Genomic DNA, 23,624 nt, shown 5'->3' with positions numbered 1-23,624 from the left:
ACTTGCAATCATATTAGGGGCTTCAAAACAACCCTTAACTACTAAAAATTTAGTTACACATTATTCTCAAATAAAACCAAAAGAAAGACATGGGTATGAGAAGATAAAACCGAAAGAAGAGAATGCCAAGATTTCCTCCTTCCTTTCCTTCCTTCCCCAACACAGGAGCCTTGCTTTTTTTTCCTTCCTTTCCTTTTTTTTTTTTTTTTTTTCTATCTTTTGCTTCACCCTTTTTTTTTCCGCCTTTTGCTGCTGAAACCTACATCCTTTTTCTTCTTGCTTGCTGCCCCAATTTCTTCTCCATAACTCACCCCACTAACAGCCATTTAGTGATGACAATAAGTGAGAGGAAATGGTAAAACAATTGTAACTCTTTAGGTAGCCTTTATGCCCATTACCCCCACTTAATTTTCCATTTCCTCTGATATTTGAATAGTTGTCAGCTGGCTTGTTCTTGGCTGCATCAGTTTTGGCTGCTAGTTTTATTGGATTTATTGCTTTCAATGTTTTCTTGTCAGTTACAAATTGCTCAGCCTCTTGGGAACCTTTCAGTGTTAAAACGATCATAACTTCTTCTAGAAAAATGATATTAGTAATCCATGAAATGCTCCAGAAAATAGACACCCGTAGCTTTCCAAGCATATAAGGCTTCTCTAACTCATTCTGAGCTGTTTGCAACTTGCTTCCAAAGTCAGCTGACCTGCATAGACAGTTTAGATGAATTTGTTAGTTAAAATTCTACTTGTGCTATTTTTTTTTCTTTGCTTGACAAATCCCACAAAACACAAAAACAAAGTAAATAGCTCAAAAAATAAAAGGAACCAACTAAGAAAAGACAAGTGAATTTGATGTAAAATATATATAAATATAAACTTATCATGAGTACAGAATTGATTTCACTTTCTGTTTTTTATCCGCCATTTTCTCTAATTTTGTTGATCAAGATGTGGTCTGCATTTTCTCTTTTCCAGTGTATTTGAGATTCACTAATTCAACCTCAGATGTTTGTCGTATTCATCTCACAGATAGAAGCAATGTGGAGAGCTTTGACTGAAGAGTTTGACAACGAATGCTGTATAGGATAAATACGCAGGTTGGTTGTGGAAATTCTTCTACTTTTGATTCATTTTGGTTTTTTTATCTAACCACCTTTCATAAGTGGAATTTCTTCTCTTCATTTTTCCAGTTTTGTTGAATTTATTTTCTTTTCATATCTTTCCTTTCGTTCACAAGATGATGCATGAAACAATTAATTGGCAGATTGCATCATTTGGTTTCTAACTCTGTTGGGTTCTTAATATGGATGAGTTGGTTGTGCTTATAACATATTAGTCAAAATGTTAATGTAATATGAAGTTATTGTGGTTTTGGCATTCTTTAATTCCCTCCATTTACCTTACCTAACAATTTACTTCAATTGTTTGGAGTTAATTCAATTATACTGCACATTTGAGGTTTTTTCTGACTACAACAATGTATGTTTAATTTCAAAATGGTTTCTTAAATTTTTTGGCAATTGGCATTTGTACGTCACTTTAGGGTCAATCAAGTGCACAATGATTGCTTAATTTCAATTGATTTTTTTTTTTAGTGTGATTTCTTTTAGCTTCTGTTTTCTCTTGGTTGTTTTTACGACACATTTGGGTTTTTCAATTGCAGGATCATCCACAAATTTGTACAGGAAACAATTATGGAGAGATGGTTCAAATAAACAATGAGATTGATAGCTTTGTATTGTAAAATACTACTTATCACATGGATTAAGGTGTAAGTTTATGTTGGTACTATGTTCATGGTAAATATATACAATACTGTTTGTTAAATGTTTGTAAATGTCTCATATCTTCTCATTATTTGAAACTTCGATGCATCTCAAGATCCATAGTCTCAAAGGGTTAGGAACATGCTTGTGAAGGTAATATTAAAGAAAATAAGTTAATATAACATGCTTGCGAAGGTAATGTTAGAGAAGACAGGTAAAGGCACTGCGGTGTGTGAGAGAGTATCCACATCTTAGGGGGGACTTATCAATAATAGGTAAAAGCCTCTCTCGCATGCACAATTCATAAAACAATTTCTTACGAAACAACAATGTTAAACAGTAAGAAACATAATTAAAGCAAGCAAACCCCGTCTTTAAGGGGCACGTAGCGCCCCTAAAAAGGCCTCTCGCATGCACATGAGAAAAGGCTAGTTAATTTTTTAAACAAGTTAATGGTGGGACCCCACATGGGGCATTAACTCTTGAGTGGGAAGGAAACGTGGTTTGCATTTGGTTTAAAACTAAGGCCAAATCAGATAAATGATCCCTGTGGTCATAAGGTATTTGGAAGATAGCTCATGTGCTAAAAAAATTCGGATTTAAATCCCTGTGCTTGTTGCTTTAATTTTCTAATGAAGTTGTGGAGAATTGAAAAGAAATTACATTTCTGGGAGGAAGCTTTGATTTGTTTCGAATAAATCGAAATTTATTCAAAAACTGTTATGATGATTTTCGTTCGGTTCGATTTTGTGTTCTAGTTTTGTAATGGTAGATACCGGAGTTGGAATCGGAGACCTCTTAATTTGTTTGTGATTGCGATACAACGATTGACAAGATAATTTGAAACAAACTAACATGACATTTGTGCTGGCAAGTTTATGCTGATTGAATTTGAATCAGACATGGTGTTGTACAAATACAAATTACAGACTTTCTTCTTATCCATACTTCTCGGACATGGTGTTGTGAAAGTACAAATTACAGACCTTGTTCTTATACATTGGACAATATAAAGACGAGGAATAAGAAGGTGCATATGTCAAAGTACAATTTTATCCATGTATTAACAAATAGTTAATGGAAAAATCATTTTTGGACTAAATTTACTAATGGAGTACACCACAGGGGTTTAAATCTGAGTTTTTTTTTGCACAATAACTATCTTTCGAATATCTTATGATCACAGAGATCATTTATCTAATTTGGCCTAAAACTAATGGGGTATTTGAAAATTTTCAAACACATGGTCTTTATAACTCTATTTGTAGACATAACTAAACTAAAAAAAAAAAACAAAACTTACGTAACCTAAAAGCGTCATAGTAAAATTGAGAAATTATTATGTTATTTTGGTTGGGTCATTTTATTTGGATTGATTTAATATTGGGCTTTCTACTAACCATTAAATAAAGTTATTACATGATTTTTTGTTAAAACACAAAATTTTGAAAATTTTTTTATTAGCTTTTCTAAAAAATTAAGAGTAGCAAAGTACGAATCTTATAGTATCCATATCGGTGCAACATCGGTAATGAGGGAAACATTTCGGCTTGCAGAAACAAAGAATTCAAGGTTTCTCCCAAGTACTTTTTTGACAGCTTTTATAAGCAATATCAAATACATTTCCCAGAAAGAATTGCACAAATACAACTATACATAAAAGAAAATTGGGTCACGTATCTGTGTACATTGTATGAATTGCCACTTTCAGTCCCCTATTTGAAAAATCATCTTTTGTTTTTTTTCCTACCACTCATAAGTTCTGTGTCTCTTCTTGAGCTCCAAGAGCCATCCAATTGCAGAAGGGCAACTTTCTTTCATGGCTATTGCGTTCTAATTTAGTTGCATTGGCTTGTTTCCATTGTCCACGTCTAAGCTCTCTTGTTAGCCTCGCTGTTTTCTGAGCTGCACCCGCGCCTCAGACAAAGCACAGTTTACCTCCTCATCCTCTGGTGCTTCCTTTATCAAAATCTCATAGTCTTGTATTGAAGCTTCCCATTTTTTCAACTGCTTGGTACGTCAACATATAAACATTACAACTCACTAGTAACATAATGAAAGAGCAACAATATGAACAACTTGAAAATTGTTTTTTACAGGAAAGATGTGGATATATGAATGAGTACAGTGGTCACCTTAGCATTGCAATCTGCTCTTCTTAATCTAGCCTTGCTGTAAGATGGGCGGACATTAAGGGCAGCTGTACAGTCCTCAATTGCTTTATCTAATTGGCCAAGTTTTGAACGACAAGCAGCACGGTTGCATAATAACACCGAGTTATAAGGATCGTGCTCAAGTCCCTCCCCGTATGCAGCACATGCCTCTGAGAACCTTGCTGTCTTGAAAAGCTCGTTGCCTTTTGATCGAGCTACCACAACAGCTCGAGCCTTTCTCATGACCATGTTTGCTTCCCTGTTGTTTGAGTCAAGCTGTGATGCTCGTTGAGCTGCCTCTAATGCATCATCCAATCTGCCAAACCATTGCAAAACAAATAAAAAAATTATTTGACCAAATTAAGAAAAAGCTTAATGTATGTGTTTCCAATGATATTTCCTTTTTCTTAATTTCTTTTTTATGAACGTTCTTCCTTTGGAGACTGCATAAGGATTAGCATAATCGTAACTAAAACAGCTACTATAAAGATATAAAATACACTACCTGCCAGCAACCATGTCCACCTGAGCTCGTGTTGCTAACAAATTCGCGTTACCAATTGGGCCGAAGAATTTGGTGCAGGCATCAACATCAAAATTTGGACCCCTGGATAATGCTTCATCTGCTTCCTTGTGCCTACTGAGCTTCAACAAGGCCTCCGCTTGCAAAGCATATATCTTCGTGGAGTGTAAAAATGAAATCAATATTAGTCAATCCACAAGACATTTTTTTTTTCTACATTTGAAAGAAACTTTCGAGATGCATCACATTTTCAGGTAAAGTTGAGAAACAAATTCTTATAGACTTATTCAAGGGACATCTACTAGAGAATAAGAGAGAAGCAATTCTAGTGACGATGAGACTGGAATTTGATAATTTTATGTCTGACCTGGGGCGCTGAATCTGCACCGGCTAATATAACGCTTTGGGATTCCTTTATGAGGGTGTTCCAATCTCTTAACCTACGAGCCTCTGTGCACTTGTTCAGGCAGGCCTGAAGAGTTTTTACTTTAGCAATGTCCTCTTGATCAGCCTCTGGTCCAGCATGCTTGTAGTGATACAAAGCTTTTTCTGCTTCCCCTAATCTATATGTACATAACACATTAATTTTAAGAACAACTAGGCGTAACAGAATTTTAAAGACAAAAGTTGCAACTCCAAAATGAAGCTGACATGTGGAATTTTATGCTGTACCTAAGATATAATGTTGCCAGACGATGATGAGCCCTATGATAGTGGGGTTCAATCCGTATGGCTTCTCTGCACTCAAAAACTGCCTCAAGAATTTCACCTAGAGCGGTTAATGCGGCACTCTTGTTGCTCCTATAAGAAGCCTTATTGGGGTCAATAGAAATTGCAGCATCATACAAAGCCAATGCTTCTGCAAATCTTCCGTTCTTGTAATCTTCATTGCCCATGATCTTCAATGTTTCGGGGTCCATTCTAGTAGACAATGCGCGACATAAGGAAGCAGGTGGTTCCGGCTCACTTCGTCTCTTCTCTTCCCTAGCAGTACTTGTCTTCCCCACGTTTACATGAGTCGGCATTGGAGCTTCCTCTCTAGCAGTCTTTGGAAGATAATCAAGAACATTATACGGGCTTGCATTTCCGCCGCCTCCACCACCACCGCAACCAGGTTGTCTCAAGTTACCCAAATTTCCGAAAAGCATAACATTGCTGGATGAAGCCCTAACAAGGCTACTACTCCCTTTTGATTTTTGATGATCAGTAATCATGCTCTCAAGCTCCCCAGATATGCCAACCGCCTCCTTTGGAACTCTTCGGCCTTGGTTCACATAACCTTGGCTTGGCGCCATTTTTTGTTGGTGGTGTTGCTGGTGGTGGTGTTGTTGTTGTTGTTGTTGTTGTTGTTGCTGCTGTTGTTGTTGTTGCTGCTGCTGCTGCTGCTGTTGTATAGGGGGTGCCCTATTACTATACTGGGAAGGCTTCGTGATTGGTTTCGATGAATGATCTGATGGTACATTGCTTGATGAATCAAGGAAGGAAGCCTCATCGGAGCCACCACGACGCCGTTTGGAATTGGGAGTGCTTGGTGTTTTAACTAACGTGGCATTGTTGTTGTTGGATACCGGAAGAGAAGCCGTAGAAGTTGTTCTTCTCGGCCAGAAACTATTCCGCCCAAAAACAGCACTCAAGATGCCGCAACCTGATTTCTTCTCCGGCGAGTCTCCCATTTTTTATTAATTGCTATCTCTCACCCTGATCAAATTTGCGCATGGTGTGACGTAACAAAACCAAGAGAAGAACATCAAGTGCATGAAAAAAAAAAAAAAAAAAGGATTAAAAATGAATAAAAAAATGAGAGAGGAAGCAGGAGATTATGTGCATGGCCTCCTGGAGCTGAGTGGCCATCTGCCTGCGAATCTAGAAACAATGCCTCCTTGATTTCTCTCTGCTCTGTGCAAGAGAGACGAAAATGGATTGCATCATTAGCTAATCAGGGGCAGGAAAAGAGAATAACAGTTTACGGGTTTGTTCTTGTATAAAATAAAAATTTACAAAATAAAAAAAAAAAAAACATAGACTGTAATAGCTGGTGTTGAATCTTGTTCTGGTTTTTATTTTTTGAGTTTCTGTTTCTGGATTTGTTTTTTGTTATGTTCCTTTTTCTTCACGTTTTCTTTTGTGTTTTTTGTTCTCTGGTGCGGTGCAGAGGTGGAAGCAGAAGACCCGGTCTTGCGTTAAATGACGATCTCTAGATTTTTAGAAACGAAAGCACAGCTCAGACTGACTCACCAGTCACCACAACCTAATGTCAATCTGTCATTGCCTTCATTTCCTTTGAGCTTGGCTTGTCTCTGTTGGTTTCAACATCCCACGTAGGACCCAAACTTAAATGTGTGTATATCGTGCAGCGCATTGTTTCTTTGCACTCAAGTTCGAATCTTTATTTTTATAAATCAGATAAGTTCCGAATATTACTTAATAAATGTATAAATACACGTTAGCAGGAAAAACAAAAAGCATAAAATGTGAAACAAGAGATGATATGAAAATCATTCTTCAACTCATGAACGTATGGGCTCAAAACTTGGTTTGGTTTAGGCAGATTTAAATGAGAGCAAGCAAACCTAGTTAAGTGGTGCTACATTGGTGTTGTTATTCAAGGCACTCAAAATCCAGACACCAGCTCTGTCTCCTTTTCGATCTCTCCACCACGTCGCGCATAACACGAAAGACTCGCTTCAGGTCCTCCGAGTTGCTAACGAAGTCTCTCGACAGAAGTTGAAGCAGCCGCAAGTAATCGCCAGAGTGATTTCAAACTCGAGAACAAGGTCAAGGTGCACGAGGTACCGACTTTGCGTTGTGCAGATTGGCTTGTAACCCGTGTGAGGTTGGGTAACATAACCAAAATTACATTCAATACCATCAAACAACGGATTGGACCCATAGACGTTTTAATTGCCTATAACATGTCTCATCATTGCAAGTAATAAGGACTCGATCACCCAACAATTTGAGAAAAGAAAGTTACATGTTCTTGTCTACAACCAATGAAGTTAAGAAATGAACCGAATTTGAGGTAGCATTAAAAAACAAAAACAAAAACAAAAACAAAAAAATTCTGAACCAAGAAACTGTGAAAGTTCTAAACTGCTACCTAATCAAGAGTGGCGATCAAATTCTGTGATATGTATGCCTAAGAGAGAGAGAATGAAGGATGGGAGGAATGTAAAATCTCCATTACGCCTTGCAAAACCTTTCGGCTCTTAAGTTGAGGTTCTTTTCAGTTCCTTTACTATTGCTTCCGACAGTTCTTCTGCATTGTACTCTACACCAAAGCATCTAACGACTTCCATGTTTGGGTTCATCAAATACCTGCTTGTTTCAATACAAATTACAGCCACTATAAGCTAATAACCAGAAAACTTGAAAAGGAAAAGATTTAAGCTAGTGGCTCACATGTTGTGGGAAGACTCAACGAGATAGTCATCTCCGTCTTCTTCAACCTTCTTAAAATAAGCACGGTATTCCTGAGCTATCTGCCTTATAGCTGATACAGGTCCAGTTAACCCCACAATCCTTGAATCAAACTCTGTCCATGAAAACTTTGAGTGAGGTGGGTGGGGAAGCCAAAAGGAGATATTAACTAAACCATCTGTGTATAAACAATTTGAATATAAAATTACAAACTGGGCTGTAGAAGAATTTGGACCTTTGAGGTAGGCACGAAGATGAGAAGGGTTGTCACGTTCTGGATCAAGTGTAACAAATACCGGTAGACCCTTCAAATTATATCTCGACTCTTATGAAAGCAAAAAAGAGAACGAAGCGCATCAGTAATCAAACCTCAAAATTGTGTTCACATATGAAATGTTAACAAGCGTCGCAAACCTAATATGTTTATCGTCTTGGCCATCATCTGGATTTGCTCCGGTCCAACATCAGGAGAAGAAGTATATCCAAAGTAGAGAAGAACCCAGTTTCCTAATAGATTCCGTTCAGTGACAGTGTGATTCTCTGTGTCTACTAAAGTGAATGGACCACCGATTATCGGGCCCCTGACATTGTTCATGCACTGGTTGTTACCCTGGCCTGCTCAGAAGGAAAAATAAGAAAAGGGATTATCACTTGGCCTTATGAAATAAACAGTCCTTTCTATATCAATTCAATCAGGAACAAACTTGAAGAGCCATTAAGTTTTCAAATAGGGAAGCTAGATGTTCTTTTAACATGGGGATAACAGAGTGAAGAAAGTTGAGGTTCCACCATAAAACCAATTGGCAATATGCGGAGTAGCCCAACTCCTTAGAAGCCCTTGCATGGTTTGATCCTTCACCAATGTAGTAGGACTTTGTCCTCACATTCTCACACAGAGTTCAATGAGGAACTAAATTTATTATGAATTTCTCATAAGATTTCAGACAAAGTTGAAGTTATACCAAATGAGTAGATATTGAATGGGTGAGATGCACATGAACCTCATATGGAAAGATATTATAATCTTGGGTAATCAGATTTTTGCTCCCTGAACTATTAAGTGTCAATTTACCCCTCAAGACTTTTATTCAGCCAATTTATGATCTCAAATTTATTAAAATGGTCAATCTAGGACACGTCACATTCCTAGCAATTCCATCCAAGCTAGCATCAAGTAGATTCATGTATCCACCACGCGACTCACTTTTGAGGGCAGCTTAGTCAGATATTCTACAACCCTTGCAGCCCCATACAGTACAGAGATCGATCAGACTGCATAAAGATCAAGCCTCCTCCATCGGAATTTCTCCAAGAGAACAATTGCAAAACGAAAATCACATCATCCATCATCGTCAGCCCACTTCCTCCATTTCAATCAAATTTGTCCCTACCAATTTCCAAACCTCCAACCGAGTGCACACATCCAAACCAAACCAGCTACATCGTTGCCCTCTTATTGTCCAAAAGCATATTCAAGATTGCCATAAAATCAAACTTTTTTACGTCTTTGGGTTTTGAAGTTTCACTTAAGCAGTGTTGGCGAAGTATTCCTTGTCCAAATCAATGAGCTCAGACTTGTCTACAAGTCTGATTTGTAATATTTTCCACCCAGCACAGCTATTGAACGTAGAAACTGATATGGAATTGGGTCATCAAGTACCCCATTGAATTTTCAGATAATATAATCTGGGGTAGGGGTACTCTGTTAGGGAATAGAGATGTTGGGCAAGTGATAGGGGGATTCTTAAATATTGGTATTCTTTCTTTTTTCTCTGTTATCTCCCGTTAAATTTGGGTGCAAAGACAAACAGAGCTACGAAGTGGCTACATAACAGAGGAACCCCAAGCTCGGATAACTGAGGAAGCTGCCTTGTTTTTCAAGTGATTCCAATTGAGGAGGCTTGAACCTTCTGTAATGGTACATGGGGGTTGTAAAACATCTGCGATAAATGACAACTTCGAAGATAGGTCACCTGACTTTATTTGACAACATCTTGGATGGAATTGCAAGGAATCTGACGGTGTGTCCTAGATTTACCATTTTATATATTTCAGGTCCTAAATTGGCTGGGGGAAAAAATGTCTGGTGGGTAATTTGACACTACTGTAATAGCTGAGAGCATAAAGGGCCGATTACCCTATATTCTGTTTCGCTTCCTATTGATTTTGATTACGGTATAACCCAATTGGTATCCACACCTCTCCTCTAAACAGGTTCCAAGTCCAAATCCTCTCTCCAAATGTTGTAACTGATTAAAAAATGATTTGCATAGATATAAGTAACTGATCACAATATTCCAAACTTGGCCTGAAACAAAGTTTGCGGGAAGGCATTTAATTTACCCTTCAAAATCATAACTTAACACATAATTACCATTTTCTAATAATACCTAAACATTGGCTGCAGTAACTCTAGGCCTTACTCCAACGAATTTCTCAACCTAGTAACAATATCTCATGCTTAATGTAAGACCTGCTTGCTTGGGCGCCTATTTCCCTCCCCACAAGTAATTTGCACAAATCGAGAACCCATACACTAACCCATTAGTCCCTGTACATGATAATACGCTGCAACGCTGCAAGCCATCATGTTTTATAGCCTGACACAGACTAGTTACAGCAAAAACTCAGGTAGGATAAATCTTGGGGTGCCAATTACCTTAGAGAATACCGAATACCATGACAAGATTAGGCCTCACTCCTCATACGTAATTATGCCATCACCTGTATGTCACTCTAAGTTTTCTCGAGTGGAAAATGAAGCTATGAAGATAGAACATAAAAGTACCGAGGTTTTCATTGTTTTCCTTCATACCACTTGTATCACTTTTAGGGTTCCATTTCAGTTATCAGTAGTAGTGTTTAATATGGCTGTCAGTCAATCCAAACCCAAGCCATTGCAGATTAGCACAAGAAAATCACCAAACTTAGTATTACAAACAATATAAACTCATTCAGCCATTATTAAACTGTCATACCAACCATTCCTATCCTGTATTGTCAAACATAACAACAAGTTCACAAGACAAAATTATTTATGTTACTCATTCATAATGCAAAAGCTATTAAATGAAGAAAAGGAACAAAAGATGTAGTCCTGCATGAAGAACAATTTGTCTACGCCCAAAATAAATCCTAACTGAGGGTTCAACATGACATATGTGCCGCAAGTTTTGTTTACATTTAAAACCAAGAAATCCTATTAAACATTTTCCAACTAATGTACAAAACAGACATTAATGATTTATCTCAAAAGAAAATGGCAGATGGCCAAACCAGTAACACTTCACATAAACAGTCTAATTTCACTAGATAAATGATTTTATAACCAATATCCTAGAGATTTCAGATTGGAGGTATACATTCATCATGAAACCTCTTGTATTTCACACGTCAAGGCTAACATCAAATAATCCCTTAAAAACTTCGAACGCTTTTACAGTCAGAAGCAAAGACTCTTAAGTTGCTGAAATGAGCTATCTTTGACAGATAAAATTAGCCATTTAACTTAAATACCATTTTATACCAACAAATGATTGGATTCCACTTAATGGAACAAATACGGAGGAAGAACAAGAAAACAAAATTATATAAAAAGGCCACATAACTAGGTAAATGTATTCCAACTTCTTCAAACCAAACACAGTTACATAGCAATATCACAGGCCGAAACTGTACCTTTCAAAGTTACTCTCCTCTCATCGTTATAGCGAATGAAAGTTGCGATACCAGCAAATCCTAGTATACCAGCAACCGGCTGCAGAAAAAGTATATTATGAACAATATCAATAGAGGTTAGAGACAATCTGTTTACATTAAATAAAGGGAACTCAATCCCGGAAAAGCATGAGACAGATGCTCATTTTTCACTACATCTGAAAGCAAGAAGATGTAGATAATAACACTGATAAGAGAACATAAAGGTGGAGGCTGCATACAATAACATAGGTGCCCCATGAGCGAGAAGCCGGTGGTGTTTCTACATTCATAGGAGGTCTAACATCTGTCTTCCCATTAGCATGGTTCGATGACTTGGCATAATTACGTGACTGAATTTTCTTAGAGAAGCCAGACCTATAGCAAGCACAAGCGATTTAGTCAAAACTCAAATGCTAAAGGAAACATGAAACAGAACTTTGAGCGGTATCTCCAAATGGGGATTAGAATGTAGATTTATGCTTGCCAGAATGGTGAATTCCACTTCACATATAACCGACAAAAATCCATTTGGAATTTTACGTTCTTCAATTCAAAACCCCAATGTGCTCAATAGTGGGATGAAACATAAAACCCCAAAAAACCCACATCAAGTTAATGGTCAAAAATCCAATAAAATCATCCACTTGTAAAAGACAATGTACTGAAACCTAACCAAATATCACATAGTTGACGCATTTTATCTTTCAAATTAACACATTCGGGTTGTAGTGAAAACCGTTCTAAAACCAAACATAGAACTTGCCATTGCAAAACCAATTTGCAAGAAAAAGGTTATAAGAACACATATACTACTACTCCAAGCATCTTTCAACAACAGACATTTGGGATGTAATTTAAAATGATACACTTATGTGCGTATATATGAACGCAAACATTTATAAAAATTTATCAACATATAATCTAGTCTGCTTATCAAAAACCCAATTCGGTGAAATTGAAAAGGAGTGATTCCAAAATAAAGATTGAATTCCAGCGATTCAAGAGTACTGACATGAATTAAATTCTACCAGTAAAGAAATCTCAAAGGGGTCGTGGAGTGAGTACCTCCGAATTAGATTGAGAGCCTCCAGTGAGCGTTGTTTGGACGAGAAGAAAAAGAACCGAGGAAAGGGCATGATTTTCTAGGAAAACTTCTTCGGTGAATTTTTGGTGGATGGCTGATTTGAGCGAAAACCCATTTCGATTTTGTATCATGACACAAAACCCCGAGAGTCCAACAGGCATAGCACGGGCTCTTTTTCCCTCCGTCTGCAAAATTGCCCTCTATGGAAATGTTTTTATTATTTATTTATTTATTTATTTATTTTTATGAAACTTGTTGGAAAGATAAATTATCAGCCCCACATCATCTTTTTTATTTTTTTTATTTTTTTATTTTTTTGGGTAAACCCTTGGATTGCACTCCAAGCCCACAGACATCCCAATCGCATAGCTTACCAAACACAATGCATTGATTAATAATAAGAAATAGGGAAATTTTATTTGAGTCCATCTACTTCTTTCTACACCTAATTTACTCACTTTATCCTTATTATCACATTTCGAGCTCGACTCCACCGTAACATGATATTGTCCGCTTTGGGCCCCGACCACGCCCTCACGGTTTTGTTTATGGGAACTCACACGAGAACTTCTGAATGGGTCACCCATTATGGAATTGCTCTCGTGCGAACTCGCTTAACTTCGGAGTTTCGTTAAACTCCGAAACCAGTGAGCTCCCAAAAGGTCTCGTGCTAGGTGGAGATAGGAATATACATATAAGGCTTACATGATCCACTCCCCTGTGCGATGTGGGATGTCACAATCCACCCCCCTTTGGGGCCCGACGTCCTTGTCGGCACACATCCGGCCAGGGATTGGCTCTGATAGCAAATTGTCACATCCCGGCCCGGCCCCCCACCACATCCTGGGCTCGACTCGACTATAGCACGATATTAACCGCTTTGGGCCCGGACCACGTCCTCACGGTTTTGTTTTTGGGAACTTACACGAGAACTTCTCAATGGATCACCCATCTTGAGATTGCTCCCGCGCGAACTCGCTTAACTTCAGAGTTCCGTTGAACTCCGAAGCCAATGAGTTCCCAAAAGGCCTCGTGTTAGGTAGAGATGAAAATATACATATAAGGCTTACAAGATCCACTCTCCTGGACGATGTGGGATCTCTTTAAACTCAAATTTATTACCTAAACTATCCTTTTAAACCTAATTCAAAGTGTAAAATTATCTTTACACTCATTCCCTTTATAAAATAACATATCTAATTGAATCTGTTTTTTTCTTTTTCAAAGAGGCGTCATTTGCCCCTCTATAATTGCATATGTCGTATAGGACTAGCATTTCCATGGCTTTTGTTTTTTTTCTTTCTGCTACCACAACCCATCCATGGACTTGGGATCCAAGAGATCATTTCATAGACTTGAATTTTCCAAGAGAATGTTATGCAAGCTCCAGTTCAGTCCTTTTTAAATTGTTGATGCACAAAATCGGCGAGGACTTTGGTACAACATAAAGTGTCAAGTTTGTGACATTCGCTAGATTGCTCTGGTCATTAGTGTGGATAAGTATGTAAATGTATAGAGATAGGGAAGCAAATAACACAAGATGTACGTGGTTCACCCAGATTGGCTACGTCCACGGAGTAGAGAAGTTCTCATTAGTTGTGAAGGGTTTACACAAATACATAAGTTCAAGCTCTCTTTTAGTGAGTTCTAGTGAATAGTTTAGTACAAATGACATTAGGGATTATTGTGGGGAGAATGATCTCCTTTTATAGAAGAGAGTTTCTAGCTTTGTTCTGACATTGACACGTGTCGTGTTGTGATTGGCCTCTGATATCGACACGTGTCATGCTGTGATTGGCTTCTGATACCGATATGTGTCGTGTTGTGATTAGCCTCCTGGCTGGAGGAAAAGTCTTGTGGGTCCTTGACGGTATGTTGTTGACCGGTGCTTAGTAGTTTCGAGATTGGTCAAGTATGGTACAAACAATGCTCCCCTAAGTTCCCGAGTGAGGAAAGCTCCTCAGTTGGGGACTTGCAAGATCCAAGCCATTGAGTAATCACGAAACTTCCAAGTACTGAAGTGTTCACTTGCGTTCTCTGTCTTGTAAGTAGATTGGCATCTTCTCTTGGAACTACTTTTCCTTCATTCAGAAGTGGTATCTTTGGTTGGCGTTGACGCACAAAGTAATGTATCATTTTCAGTTGAAGCTTACTTGTAGTTTCGGGTTTGGTCAAGTGCGATACAAACCATATAGTAGGAGTCCCCCAAGTCTCTAAGCAAGGAGATCTGCCGAAGGAGGTGACAAACAAGGTAAGCAATCAGGGTTCCAAGCAATCAGTCTCAGATCGGTAGGTTGATCTTGGATTTCGGCTGATTGTACTCATTCTCCTTGTCTCTCATTCAGCAAAAAGGATAAAGAGAAGAAACAGGGATAAGAGATGATATGAGGTACTCTTGTTTTTGAAGAAGACGGACGAATCGACACGTGTTTTGTTGTACTAGACTTTCCACAGGTGTATTCTTGAACTGGGCTGGAGGGTTTTCTGGTTTCCTCCAAAGGAGCGAGCCGACTCCAAAATTTGAGGGTCAAAACAAGTCCGTCAGACCTGGAGTATGCTCAATCTTGATGATATGAGATACTTTTGCTGTTTGACAAAGTAGTAGATGTGGTATGGCGAAGCTTTGTTCTTTGACGACGGTGCTAGCAACAGGTTGTTGAGACTTCTCGATCTCTTCAATTAGAGCAATTATGCCGAGATTGGATTTGACTTAGACTCTTCCGTCTGGATTGTGCGGTTCCACAAGAAGGGGCGTCGTGCTGTAGTGATCTGTTCTAGCTCGTCGTTGAACCTTCTGCTTCAATCTTTTGTATAGTAGAAATGGTGCGCAACTTTTGCATTTAAATGGTCCTTCTGAGCACTACTTCTCAGTGACTCATCAATGCTTGGCAGCTTCAGTGTAAAGAGCCAATATCGTACCAACTGTTCTGAGGTATTTGCCGAAGGAATTCGTGACCTTGACAACAGTTGAGGATGAATACTCGAGAGCAATGCTAGGCCAATCAGTTCTAGATCGGAAGTTTGATTTTAGGTTCCGACTGATTGCATTCTTTCTCCTTGTCCTGCAGGTAAGAGCAAGGGCAAAGGAAAAGACAGGGAAAAAGCATAATATGGGATACTCTTGCTTTCAACCCTGATGATATGAGATATTCTTGCTCTGATGTGGCTGGTTAGCATGGGTATTATCGAAGGAGAAGAAAACAGAGTATTTCGAGAAGCTAGATTGGGAGTGCCATTTCGGATGTGGGGAAGGGTTGAGCATTTTTTTTTGTTTGGCAGGTCTGCCTAGCTGTGGAGGATGAAGGTCGACATATATAGGAATTGTCCCAACAACGAGTGGTAATGCTGTTCCTTTACCCTTCTCGGTCAAAGCAATGTAGTGGTCGCTGCAAGGTTCACGTGTTTTAATTTTGTCAGAGCACTTTGAAAAAGTGGTCTGTGGTATCCAGAAAGCTGATGTTGCGTGTGAGAATTGTGGACAAATTTTATCCAATGAAATCCGACTTCTCGGAGTTTAGGGAGCGGTGCCTCTTCGATTTCTGAGCAGGCAATCTTGTTGGGGATATGGTTCTCGAGATTCAGAGAGCGGTGCCTCTTTGATTTCTGGGCAAGCAATCCTGTTGGGAGTGTTTTCTTAAATGTGAAGAAAGGTTGGGCATTTTTGCAAGTCTGCTTTGCCACGGAGCACAGAGGTTGACACACATAAGGATTTTCCAATAATCAGCAGTGGTGCTATTCCTTTATCCTTGTGGGTAATAGTAGGGTAACTGGGCCTTCAACATTTACCTATCTTAACTTTGTCAGAGTTCTTTGGCAAAGTTGTCCTTGGTATCCGAGGAACTGATGCCGCGTGTGAAGATTACTAATAAATTTTAACCCAGGAAATCTGCTTCTCGAAATTTGGAGAGTTGTGCCTCTTCGATTTTTGAACAAGTAGCCCTATTGAAGATCTAGCTTTTTCTTTTATAGGAGCACCAATTAAGTTCAAGGAGTCCGTTTTGAAAGTTATTGCTTGTAGGAATTTTTTTTCTTATCTTCGTACTTCTGAGACTTACTGTACTTCATTTTTTTCCTTCATCTTTTCTGAGAATGTCTGGCCCTTCTGACCGTCGTTTAGACCTGAATGCTGTAGAAGAGGTAGCCATGTCTCCTCAAGATAACATATGGTGCCCATCCTTCTTATCTCCTACTGGTCCCTTTACTATTGGGGACTTTGTGATGAAGAATGATATGACCGCTGCGGTGGTGGCCAAGAATCTTCTTACTCCCAAAGACAACATACTACTTTCCAAACGATCCGATGAGTTGGCTGTTAAGGATTCTCTGGCTTTCAGTGTTCAATGTACAGGTTTTGTGTTTAATATGGCCCAACGCCTATTTGCTCGAACCCGCCAAGTTGAATCGTTGGCGGCTGAAGTGATAAGTCTCAAATAGGAGATCAGAGGGCTTAAGCACGAGAATAGACAGTTGCACATGCTCGCACATAGCTATGCTACAACCATGAAGAGAAAGCTTGACCAGCTACAGGAATCTGAGGGTCAGATTTTAAATGATCATCAGAGGTTTGTGAGTTTGTTCGAAAGGCATTTGTTGCCTTCGTCCTCTGGGGCTGTACCACATACTGAAGCTCCAAATGATCAACCTCTAGTGCCTCCTCTTTATGGGGTTCTACCCAGTACTGAGGCTCCAAATAATCACCCTCCGGTGCCTCCTATTTCTGGGACTTTGCCGAGTGTTGAGACTTCTCCTGAGCAGCCTTTATGAAGGCAACCTCCTGTTTGTTTGTTTTGATTCATGTGTATGCACGTATTTGTAATTTATCGAAGATATCAATAAATAAGCTTTACTTCATTCAACGTGTTGTGTTAAATACACTAAGGTATCTTTCACTAAGTTCTTTGAATTTGTTATTTTGTTGAAGTTTGCATGTTGAAACTTTGTGGGTGGACCTTGTAGGTTGAAGTAGTGCTCCCTTAATTTCTTGAGTGAGGAAAACTTCTCGGTTGGAGACTTGAAAAATCCAAGGCACTGAGTAGTAGCGAAATTTCTGAGTACCAAGGCGTAGTGGTATATGGTAGGAGTCCCTAAAGTCTCCGGTTAAGGGAGGTGTCTTGTTAGTAGGCAATTTTCCAAACAAAACTTCACCATTTTCCTTTATAAGTGGTTGCCTAAAACTCTTCATTCATATATATTTGGTATGAAAGTTGTTAGGCCCAAAGAAGGGAAGGCCTAGGCTTTTTTTTTTTTTTTTTTTTTTTGGATTTTCGAATTTTTTATTTTTTATTTTTTATTTCTTATTTTTTTGAATTTTTGAATTTTTATTTATTTATTTATTTATTTTTTAATGGGTGAAGTTTTGTAGGTGAAGTTTTGGTGTTGAAACTTTTGTGTTGAAGCTTTATAGTTGAGAGTTGAACCTTTGTAGTGAAACTTTGGTGTTGAAGCTTTGTAGGTGAAGTTTTTGTGTTGAAGCTTTGTTGGGCACCATAAATTGATTTTGCTTCACACTATCTTGATAAAGAGTGTGTAAAGCTTTTGAGATTTGTTGAAGTTGTTGAATTTCCCAATTTCTTTTCTTCTTCCTTTTTTTTTTTTTTTTTTGTGGGAAAATTAGAAATTTGGAAATGTGGGAGAGACAACATATACCAATTTTGCTTCCACACTATTGAGCAAGAGATTGTGATGCAAGCCACACCTTATAGTAGTCGAAGGTTTGGATGAACCATATAAATTGAATTTGCTTCGAACAATCTTGATCAAGAGTGTGTGAAGCTTTCTACGAGTTGTAGTGTTTGCATTGTTACAGAGGAGAAATGTCTGAAGCAGATGTAAGAGGGCTGAAGAGCTTGATCTTCGTATACCATGCATTGAAGCCGTTGTTGGCTTGCAATAAGACTTTGTTGGTGACTAAAACTCTTGTTAGGCATAAGTGCTTCCCTAGTTAAGTTGTAAAGCTTGAGGGTTTTTTATTATTTGTGAATACTAGGAGTTCACATGTACAAGTTGTACCACTCGTCTTCTAGTTGGTGTAATGAATGGTGAGTTGCTTTCATCACTTGGTTAGTGGTACGAATGTGAGTTCCTTTATCACCTTTCATCACATTTCATCACCTGGTTGGTGGCACGAAGATGAGTTCCTTCTTCACTTGGTTGGTGGCATGAGTGGCAAGTTTCCAAATGATATTAGAGTACAGGTTATACATCTTATCACCTAGTTGGTGGCATGAAAGAAAGTACAGGTTGTACATTTCATCACCTCGTTGGTGGCATGAAGATGAGTTCTTTCTTCACGTTTCATCACTTAGTTGGTGAGAATAAGGGCAAGGTGTCGAGGCACATTGTAGCAAGTGTCGAATGACACAAAGTGTGTTGAACCCACAGTTGGCTTATCTATGGATATGTTGGAATGTATGATGTTTATGTATGAATGTGTTGGAATGTATGATGTTTATGTTGATTGACATGAGTGATGCTTATGAATGTTTTGCTATGCATGAAGGGATCCCTTGTTTGGATATGAGTCATGTTGACATATACTTAGACTTTATTTCATGTTGTAAGCATTCGTGTTGAAGCTTTGAACCTGAGCGTTTTAGTGATAGAGATGTAAGGGAGTTAGGACCAAGTTGTCTAAATCACCTCTTTATTTAATTGATGCCAGATGACCTTCATTACATAGGATGCCAAATGGCCGTAGCTCAACACTTGTACAGTGTGAGTCTACTTGTAATAGTACTTCAAGTGATCAACGTTCCATGGATGGCCAAGGGTCTTGCCATTGGAGCTCCTTAGCTTGTAAGAACTTGGGCGACTGATGCCAATAACTTCAAACGGTCCATCCCAATTTGGGCTAAGCGTGCCTTTACTCGGGACTCTATCACAGAGTAGTCTTTTCTTCAATACCCAGTCCCCCACTTTGAAAGAGCGAGGTTTGACTCTTGAGTCATAGTAGTTGGAGATGCGCTGCTTGTAGACGACATTCCTTAAGTGAGCCTGGTTTCTGTGCTCCTCGACTAGATCTAAGTTAAGGGTGAGTTGTTTGTCATTTTCACTTTGCATGTAGTTCTGGGCTCGAAACGTTGCTTGCTCAAGCTCAACTGGGACAACAGCCTCTGTACCAAAGGCAAGTGAGAATGGAGTTTCTCCTGTTGAAGTCCGATATGAAGTGCGGTATAACCAAAAAACTTGGGGTACAAATTCTGGCCAACAACCTTTAGCCTTGTCGAAGCTGGTTTTCAAAGTGCGCTTGATTATTTTGTTGATGGCCTCAACTTGTCCGTTAGACTGGGGATGAGCCGGGGAGGCAAAACATAAGTTGATGTTGAACTTAGAACAGAACATCCTGAACTTCTTGTTGTCAAATTGTCGCCCATTGTCCGTGATTATCGCATTAGGAATGCCAAATCTGCAAAGGATGTTCTTCCATACGAAGTCTTCTATTTTTGCCTCAGTAATGGTTGTCAAGGGTTCTACTTCAGCCCACTTTGTGAAGTAGTCAACTGTAACGATTGCATAGCGGACCTTGCCCTTTCCTGCAGGTATTGGGCCTATCAAATCAAGTCCCCATTGGGCCAAGGGCCAAGGGTTGATCATAGGAGTAAGAGGCTCGGGAGGGGAGTGATGAATAGTTGCGTAGCGTTGACACTTATGACATGAGCGGGATATCCTGATGGCATCTTGGTGGAGTGTTGGCCAGTAATATCCTTGGTGAAAAGCCTTGTGTGCTAGGGATTGAGATCTAGCATGATCTCCACAGACTCATTCATGTATTTCTCGAAGGACAATTTTCGCTTCCGCAGGTTTGAGGCACCGTAAGTATGGTAGGTTGAAACTTCACTTGTATAGTTGGTCATTAATGATCAGGTAACGGGTAGACTTGTATCGAATCTATTTAGCTTGGACTTTGTCATTTGGGAGAGTACCATGAACAAGGAATTTATAAATTGGGGTGATCCAGTTATCCCCCTGTTGCAAGTTGCATACTTCTGTGACCATGGTGCTTGGTGTTGCCAACAATTCGACATGAATTTTTCTCCCAATCTTATCTTCCACTGCTGAGGCGAGGCGAGCCAAAGCGTCTGCATGACTGTTTGCCGCTCGAGGGACTTGGGTGATTTGGTAGTGGAAGTGTTTGAGCTAAAGCTGCGTTTGCGCAAGATACGCTGCCATGGAGTTATCCTTAGCATCAAAGTTGTTCGTGACCTGGTTAACCACCAATTGGGAGTTACTGAAGATATTAATTTGTTTAACTCCAAGGTGTTTGGCCAAACGTAAGCCTGCTAAAAGGGCCTCATACTCGGCTTCATTGTTTAACGCCTTGAATTTGAAGCGGAGAGCATACTCCATTGCCACTTTGTCGGGGGTAGTCAGGACTAGTCCTGCTCCACAACCCTGTTGGTTGGATGAGCCATCAATATATAGAGTCCATACTGGGAGTGTTGGTTCTACCTTCAGGGTTTCCAGGGGTGATGAAGCCGTTGTCTTAGGTGTAGGAGAAATGTCAACGGGATAAGTGAATTCTGCAATGAAATCTGCAACTGCTTGGCCCTTTTCAGCTAGCTTTGGGTGGTAGGAGATGTCAAACTCTCCCAGTGCTATGGCCCATTTGATCATTCACCCCGAAGTGTCAGGACTCTGAAGTATTTGTCGGAGGGGGTGATTGGTAAGCACGATGATGGAGTGTGCTTGGAAGTAGGGGCCAAGTTTCCGAGCAGACATGACTAATGCAAGAGCTAATTTCTCAATGTTGGAGTATCATGTCTCCGCATCTTGTAGAGCCTTGCTAGCGTAGTAGACAGGTCATTCGATACTACCATCCCTACGAATGAGAACGGAACTGACTGCTGAAGTTGAGACAGATAGATAGACAATTAGGGTGTCACCAACTTCAAGTTTGGAAAGCAGATGGGCTTTACTCATGAACACCTTGAGGTTCTTAAATGCTTCGGCACATTCATCGATCCACGTAATATACTTCTTACTTCTCTTAAGTGCTTTGAAAAAAGAAGCGCATTTGTCTGTGGCCTTAGAGATGAACCTGGTCAAGGCTGCCACCTTGCCAGTAAGGCTCTGTATGTCTTTTGAGGTTACTGGTTCTTTCATGTCCATGATTGCTTTGATCTTCTCGGGGTTAGCTTCAATGCCTCGTTGGCTAATCATGAAGCCCAAGAATTTTCCAGAGCCCACACCGAAAGCGCATTTGTTGAGGTTCAACCTCATTCGATACTTCTTCAGGATAGAGAAGGTTTCAGACAAGTTGGCAATGTGTTGGTCAGCATGTTTGCTTTTGACTAACATATCATCAACATAAACTTCCATGCTTTTCTCAATCTATTCAACGAACATTGAATTGACTAATCTTTGAAAAGTCGCCCCTGCATTCTTTAGGCCGAATGGCATGACTTTATAGCAATATAGTCCTCTATTAATGGTGAAGGCCATGTGTTCTTGGTCCGAAGGGTTCATGAGGATTTGATTGTACCCTGAGTAAGCATCCATAAAGCTCAAGAGTTCACACCCTGCTGTAGAGTCTATAAGTCTATCAATGAGAGGAAGGGGAAAACTATCCTTCGAGCATCCTTTGTTTAAGTCGGTGTAGTCGACACACATTATCCACAAGATCTTTTGAAGCAAGAGACTTTCCTTGGTTGGATTTTTCTTAACAAGGACCACATTTGCTACCCACGTTGGATAATTGACTTCACGGATGAAGCCTATGCTTTTAAGTTTTTCAACTTCTGCCTTCATTGCTTCATATCGTTCAGCATCATAAGATCTTCGCTTCTGTCTCACCAGCTTGGTCTTGGGATCTATACTCAAGCGATGACAGATGATATCGGGAGAGATGCCTGGCATGTCCTCGTATAACCAGGCGAAGACTTCAGTGTTCTCTTGCAAAAAGGAGATCAATGCCAACCGAATGGGTGGTGACAAAGTTGTGTCAATCTTCACTATGCGATCTGGATAATCTTTTGAGATAGAGACTTTCTCCAAGTCTTCAGCAGGTTGTGCTTACTGGGTGAAAGAGTTATCTCGAGGATCGTCAGGTTGATTGTTACCACAGTGAATATTCAAGTTGGCTTTGTCCGAGCTGGTCTTGATAACTTGGTCATGTATAGAAAATGTTTCTTTGGGTACATGCAAGTGTTGTTGCTTGAGTGAAGTGTTGTAACATGATCGTGCACTAAGTTGATCTCTTTTGATGTAACCATTGCCATAGGGGGTTGGAAATTTCATCAACAACATATGCGTGGATACCATGGCCTTAAGATCATTAATGCCTGTGCGCCCAAAGATGACATTGTATGCCGTTGGGCAGTCGACCACCAAGAAGTTAGTGGTGATGGTGGCTGTGTACGGGCCTATACCAATGGTGAAGGGTAAATGTACGCTCCCTAAAGGTTGTACGACATCACCAGAGAAGCTTATCAGAGGAGAAACAGAGTGATCGAGCAAGTGTTCAGCTACATTAAGTGTTTTGAAAGCTTCAGCAAACATGATATTGACCGACGCCCCCGTGTCTACCAGGATTTGTCGTACATCAAAGTTGGCCATGTGAGCCTCCACAATCAATGGGTCGTTGTGAGGATATATGATACCTCTTTCTTCCTCAGGGTAGAAACATATTGGATCCCAGTTAGGCTTTTGATACTTGCCTCCCCTGATGTCTTCCACGTGAAACACTTGGTGGCCAGGCTTCAACGTTTGTTCATTGTTTTTCATAGCCCTGTTGGAAGATTCAGATATGGGTGTGCCACTGGTTATGGAATATATCACATTTACTTGGCGTTGGTTGCGGTTATCCCTTGGAGAGTGAAGGAGGAACTGGTCAATTTTTCCTTCACTTGCCAAAGCTTCAATATGATCACGGAAGGTGATACATTTCTCACCATCATGGCCATTATACTCGTGGTAACCACAAAACATGCATGTGTTCTTCGTGGACTTGAAATCTGGCTCCATCGGCCTTGGCTTTGGTATCAA

The 23,624-nt window shown here is 39.6% G+C and overlaps 2 protein-coding genes and 1 pseudogene across 3 annotated transcripts; 1 reads left to right on the top strand and 2 right to left on the bottom strand.

Annotated features, from left to right (window-relative positions):
- Positions 1–3,335: 3,335 nt before the first annotated feature.
- LOC137719540 (inactive TPR repeat-containing thioredoxin TTL3-like) lies at positions 3,336–6,539 on the bottom strand. The gene is made up of 5 exons (XM_068458579.2): positions 5,111–6,539; positions 4,806–5,001; positions 4,421–4,593; positions 3,898–4,231; positions 3,336–3,769 (listed from the first exon to the last, which is right to left on the bottom strand). The coding sequence occupies exons 1-5, from the start codon at positions 6,109–6,111 to the stop codon at positions 3,647–3,649; spliced, it is 1,827 nt and encodes a 608-aa protein (XP_068314680.2). The 5' UTR covers positions 6,112–6,539; the 3' UTR covers positions 3,336–3,646.
- A 779-nt stretch (positions 6,540–7,318) lies between these two features.
- Positions 7,319–12,843, bottom strand: HCC2 (Thioredoxin superfamily protein). Of its 2 annotated transcripts, none has more exons than XM_068459682.2 (7): positions 12,623–12,843; positions 11,797–11,932; positions 11,537–11,615; positions 8,273–8,473; positions 8,094–8,183; positions 7,841–7,973; positions 7,319–7,756 (listed from the first exon to the last, which is right to left on the bottom strand). In XM_068459682.2, exons 1-7 carry the CDS (start codon positions 12,691–12,693, stop codon positions 7,648–7,650), a joined length of 819 nt encoding a protein of 272 aa, XP_068315783.2. In that variant the 5' UTR covers positions 12,694–12,843; the 3' UTR covers positions 7,319–7,647. The 2 variants fall into 2 exon arrangements, with proteins under 2 accessions (XP_068315783.2, XP_088555240.1); XM_088699114.1 differs by having other exon boundaries at positions 7,438–7,759; positions 12,623–12,840.
- A 3,887-nt stretch (positions 12,844–16,730) lies between these two features.
- LOC148699254 (uncharacterized) lies at positions 16,731–17,405 on the top strand (annotated as a pseudogene).
- Positions 17,406–23,624: the final 6,219 nt, after the last annotated feature.

This window comes from Pyrus communis, chromosome 1 (genome assembly GCF_041283825.1).
Source record: "Pyrus communis isolate YQ-2024b chromosome 1, ASM4128382v1, whole genome shotgun sequence".
Classification (NCBI taxonomy): domain Eukaryota; kingdom Viridiplantae; phylum Streptophyta; class Magnoliopsida; order Rosales; family Rosaceae; genus Pyrus; species Pyrus communis.
Note: the sequence above shows the minus strand (reverse complement) of the source record. Positions and strands in the feature narration are given on the sequence as shown.

Excerpts from the sequence above, each read along its gene's own strand:
- HCC2 (XM_088699114.1), bottom strand. The coding sequence starts at position 12,693 with ATGCCCTTTCCTCGGTTCTTTTTCTTCTCGTCCAAACAACGCTCACTG. Across the intron at positions 8,184-8,272 it reads CAAGACGATAAACATATTAG|AGTCGAGATATAATTTGAAG; the intron begins GTTTGCGACGCT and ends TGCTTTCATAAG. Across the intron at positions 7,760-7,840 it reads GTTGAGTCTTCCCACAACAT|CAGGTATTTGATGAACCCAA; the intron begins GTGAGCCACTAG and ends TATTGAAACAAG.
- LOC137719540 (XM_068458579.2), bottom strand. The coding sequence starts at position 6,111 with ATGGGAGACTCGCCGGAGAAGAAATCAGGTTGCGGCATCTTGAGTGCT. Across the intron at positions 5,002-5,110 it reads CTGGCAACATTATATCTTAG|ATTAGGGGAAGCAGAAAAAG; the intron begins GTACAGCATAAA and ends ATGTACATATAG. Across the intron at positions 4,232-4,420 it reads GTGGACATGGTTGCTGGCAG|ATTGGATGATGCATTAGAGG; the intron begins GTAGTGTATTTT and ends ATGGTTTGGCAG.